The following is a 4,533-nucleotide window of genomic DNA, read 5'->3' on the forward strand; positions in this document are numbered from 1 at the left end:
AGGACGTTTTTACAGTAATTAAACAGGAACACAAACAGGCCACAGAAACATATTAGCGAGAGACTAATCATGACAGTTCAATGCGAAGCACTCATTAATAGCAAAGATAAGCTAGTTAGTCTGCCTCGGTCAATATTTATACACGTTTTCCCCGCTAATTGAGCTTTCATTTCGATTTGGGCCTGCTAAACCAAGCGTGGGACCAAGCTGGTGCTTTTTAGAGTAAATAGCAAGAACCGGTTTTGCAAAATGTAAAATTTTATTTTCAAAAATGTAAGCAACAGATTACACAGTTAACTTTCAGCAATTGCAGTCCTAACTTAAACAGTACTCACATTCGGGACTTCAAAATGAAAGACTCACAAACTTACACACTATCTACCTATAATATACAAAAAGAATACAGAATAAATATTAAAATGGCCACAAGAGAAAAAAAGTAAGTTAATCAAAACAATTAGTAGAGAGCAAATGTTGGGAAAGTAGAAACAAGACTCTGTGCCTTAAATACAATGTTTTTTGTTTTTCCTATTACATTTTTTACAAATTGTGCAAGATTTCAGACTAAGGCTCTGGTCTTGACATGACAGCTGTTCGCCAAGCACACACACACTCACACACAGACGTTCACACACACATGCTCCCTGTGCTCTGCGCACTCGCTGGGGTTTAGCAAACGTTACAGGGTAAGAAATGGGCTGTTGGTGCACGGGCTGTACCTGTGATAGTGGTGGTGGATACCGTGTTTCAAATAAACATGCACTTCACCCTGATGTGGAAAGCATCCCGATATGCCTCAAGGAGACATTTTAGAGGAGCGTATTTCAAAAACAACCCTCACCTTGCAAATGAAAACATGAAGAATACACCAGAACCATTAAGGCAAGAACAGCTGGAGTGGTATCTGTAACAAAATTGGCATGTTCGGGTACATGGATATGCCACACTGAACTTAGCATAACTGGTTCTCCACTGTCAGTTTAAGTACAAGGTTCTCAAGAGCAACGTTTTAAAATTCAAACAGTAGTTTTAAGACTTAGAAAAATGAGATAAGAAAATAACATTGCCAGACAACAGAGACATACCATATGGATCATAAAACTACAGGAAATAATTTAAGTTGCAATTTCGGAAACCACACGACAGTACCCTCCCTTTTAAGACCCACCCACCCACCAGGCCGCCCTAACCCCACCCTAAAAGGAAAAAAAGATATCACTTACATTTAAACCAATTTATCCTCTTGTGAAGGTGTATTCCAACAGTTAGTCACCCCACATGTTTTGTTTACTTACAGTGAAAGAGAAGTCTGTTGCAGATTAAAGCATTCGTATTTCAGTTTGGGAAAAACAAGACATCCTTGCAATGTGACGGCGCAAAAAAAGCATCTTCGGGTCTTCTCGTTAGTGCAACTTTTTAGACACAAATTCCAGTGATTCCTTAAAGTAACAGTTTGATTTCTTTACACCCTTTCCAGAGTCTTCCAGATATCCAAAGCACAGGTCAGTCCCTTCTCGACGTATCCGTTATTCTTTTCTTTCCATTTTTTCCTTGTTTCTTTTTTCAGTTTTTTTTCTTCTTCTTTTTTTTTTTGCGTGTTGGGTTTCAAATGGCCTTTCGCATCAGTTGTTTACTAGAACATAAACGCGGGACGTGGTCTTTGTCCGTTCGTCATCATATTCCATTCAGACGGTTCAACTACAGGCCTCAAAAGGGGAGCGAGAGGAATGGGAGAAGGATGAGGAGGAGAGAGCTGTACAATTGAACACATCCCTGATCATCCAGGGCATCCAAACAAAAACCACATCGGAGAAACAAGAAACGCCACTAAACCTTCATATAACACAGTAGGGTTCCCTCGGTAACCTGGATTTTCTGCAGTAGAGGAGCGTGGTGCTGAAGCATCTCCGGAGCTCCCGGTTGGAGAAGATGCAGATGAAGGGGTTGACTCCCGCCTGGGCAAAGCTCATCCACACAGCTGCCGTCAGGTAACCTCCCGGGATCACTGGGCCTCGGGCGAACACCCTCCAGTAGCAGGCTACCAGGTAGGGTCCCCACAGGCTCAGGAAGAAGAAGGTAATGATGTAGAACATCCTGCTTATCCTCTTTTCTGTCTTAAACTCGTCCAGCACCAGCAGACGCCTGCGGCCCGCCGCATTAGTGTTCTGCCGGATTCCCAGCAGGGTCGGAGGTGTGGGGCCCCGGCCGAAGCCCGCCAGCCAGTTCGCTGCAGCCTGACCGCTCGCCCCCGGGCCGTGGAAGGTCCAATTCTGGCTGACGGCGGGCACGAACTGTACCGGCTTCATCTTTCGGCGGTCGTGGACGAAAAAGATGAGCTTGAGGTAGACAAGCTGGGTGGCCAGGAGGATGAGTGCAAGGAGCAGCATGAAGCCCAATGAGTCATTAGCACGGAAGGAGCGGTGCTGGAAGGTGCACTGGTCCTCCTCACGGATGAAGGAGTACGTCCCCACGTCCAGCACCGGAGGGAACGCCATGGCTACCGACAGCGTCCACACCATGCATATGACGGCCAGGCATGTCCAGAAGGTCAGCCGCTTGGTGTAAAAGCGGTGGTGGGCGATGGCCAGGTACCGCGTCACGCTAACGCAGAACAGCATGAAAGCAGTGTGGAAACAGGAGAGCACGCCCAAGAAGGCGATCACTTTGCAGGTCAGCGTGCCGTACGTCCAGGCTGATCCATTCTTGACGGAGGTAAAGACGAAGGGGAAGCAGATGGCTGAGCGGAGGATGTCCGAAGCGCAGAGGTCCAGCAGGAAGTAGTAGGGCGCTCGATGAAGGCTCTTATCTTTGACCAGCAGGATGGAGATCAGGAGATTTCCGACCACGCCAACACCGATGATGAAACCCAGGGAGGTCAGTTTAAGGAAAGTGGCGAGCGGAGAGACATTCTGCAAGATGTTGTGGTCCCCTGCATGGCTGTAGTTCGCCATAGATGGAGAAGGGATCATAGAGAACTCTTAAAGCTTTAGCAGAGTATCATGATCTGAATGGAGCGTGGAGCGATAGAACCAACTGGTGTGCTTTGAAGCAGGTTCCAGCCTTGTTCGTCGCTGCCTGTCTTCTAAGGCATCCTTTGTTCCTTTGTCTCATCACACCTAAAAGGATCCCTGAAAAACATGATCCACCCATTAGGATTCGCTCACACAAAACAAACTGGGGGGCTTTGCGTTGCATCGCTCATTTCTTTTGTCATTCACATTGCTTCTCTAATTGCATACGAAATTGCGGCTCCAACGGTATGCTGTCTGAACCGAGCTCATACAGTTGCTTAATTCAGCACAAGGATTCGGCGTTGGACACTGACATAAATCCTGGCTAAAATAACAGTCCCCCATCCCCAACATCTCCCCTTTTTCCAAAGCAAATTAAATAAATAATGACAAAGATGGAGAATGCAGTCGACAAGATGCTCATCATCATGGCTAGACATCCGTCTAGAGGCATATTCATTGGTGCTATGATGGAAAAAGACTTGAAATCGATCGAATGATTGCTATACGCTATACCCGAAAGGAACATTTGTCGAAATGCAGCAAGAAAAGCTGTTGATCACACCCAAAGATCCTGCAGAATCTGACCGTGTTCATTCCCTCTGTTTATCATGATACTGTGCAAAATCAGTCATGAATCCTCATATGATTGACTGTATAAAGGAATATGAAGAAATGCATCATGTTATATTTTAAATATATAGCTTATTGTGTCTTTCATACAGACGTTCAGTGCAACAACACATGCAAGTCATTTGGGGAGAGAAAAAACACGAGCTTTAGAATTACATTCCAGTTTTATCCCCCCTCTAACCTAGATTTATTGTTTATTAATATTGGTATGATGACTAATTCGAGTAAAAATAAATAAACAATAGATTGCGTCTATAAGTCACCTCTATATAATAGCCTGCCGTTTCATTTATATTAAACGCACGAAGAGCCTTTCCCTATATAATAAAATAATAAACCTTTGTGTCTCCAGTTGCATTTTTACAAAATATCCACCATTGAACACGTTTCAGTGCGTTGCATAAAAATAAGCAACAGATACCGGATCTTTTGGGTGTTTGCGTATGATTTCAGTACACACACGATCTATTTTATTAATTCTTTTTAAATCGGAATGATTTCTGGATGGCTGAGCGTCCATTATAGGCACAGCAATTCCTTCAAATACAAGCATTGCAAATATCGAGATCAACAGAGACAGCGCTATAAAAAATATCATTTAAAAACATACCTGTTGAAAGTCCCCCTTTGTTTCCCTGGCGGTTATTTACATGGCAGCAGTCACTTTGTCGTAAAAAAAAGCTTTAGTTTTGTTGCCTGCTCTTTTCCCCCCACTGTGATTATACAGTAAACGGTGCGGACGGCGCATGCGCACTGGCGCTATTTGTGATCTCAGCAGCAGCATCATCTGCACTGATGGGTGCAGCAGCATCACGGATCCCTTTCGCCCTTTATCAGAGTGTACTACCGTCATATGTGCCGTCACATGTGTTATAATAAATGTTTACTG

General features: G+C 44.4%; 1 protein-coding gene across 1 annotated transcript; it reads right to left on the reverse strand.

The window, feature by feature from the left end:
* Window positions 1–240: 240 nt before the first annotated feature.
* On the reverse strand, window positions 241–4,409 carry LOC132105559 (probable G protein-coupled receptor 85). Its single transcript, XM_059510762.1, has 3 exons — window positions 4,255–4,409; window positions 1,224–3,128; window positions 241–841 (listed from the first exon to the last, which is right to left on the reverse strand). Exon 2 carries the CDS (start codon window positions 2,967–2,969, stop codon window positions 1,836–1,838), a length of 1,134 nt encoding a protein of 377 aa, XP_059366745.1. The 5' UTR covers window positions 2,970–3,128; window positions 4,255–4,409; the 3' UTR covers window positions 241–841; window positions 1,224–1,835.
* Window positions 4,410–4,533: the final 124 nt, after the last annotated feature.

The sequence above is a fragment of the Carassius carassius genome, chromosome 26 (genome assembly GCF_963082965.1).
Source record: "Carassius carassius chromosome 26, fCarCar2.1, whole genome shotgun sequence".
Taxonomy (NCBI): domain Eukaryota; kingdom Metazoa; phylum Chordata; class Actinopteri; order Cypriniformes; family Cyprinidae; genus Carassius; species Carassius carassius.

What these genes read in the sequence shown, in the direction of transcription:
- LOC132105559 (XM_059510762.1), bottom strand. Translation starts at nt 2,969, where the DNA reads ATGATCCCTTCTCCATCTATGGCGAACTACAGCCATGCAGGGGACCAC.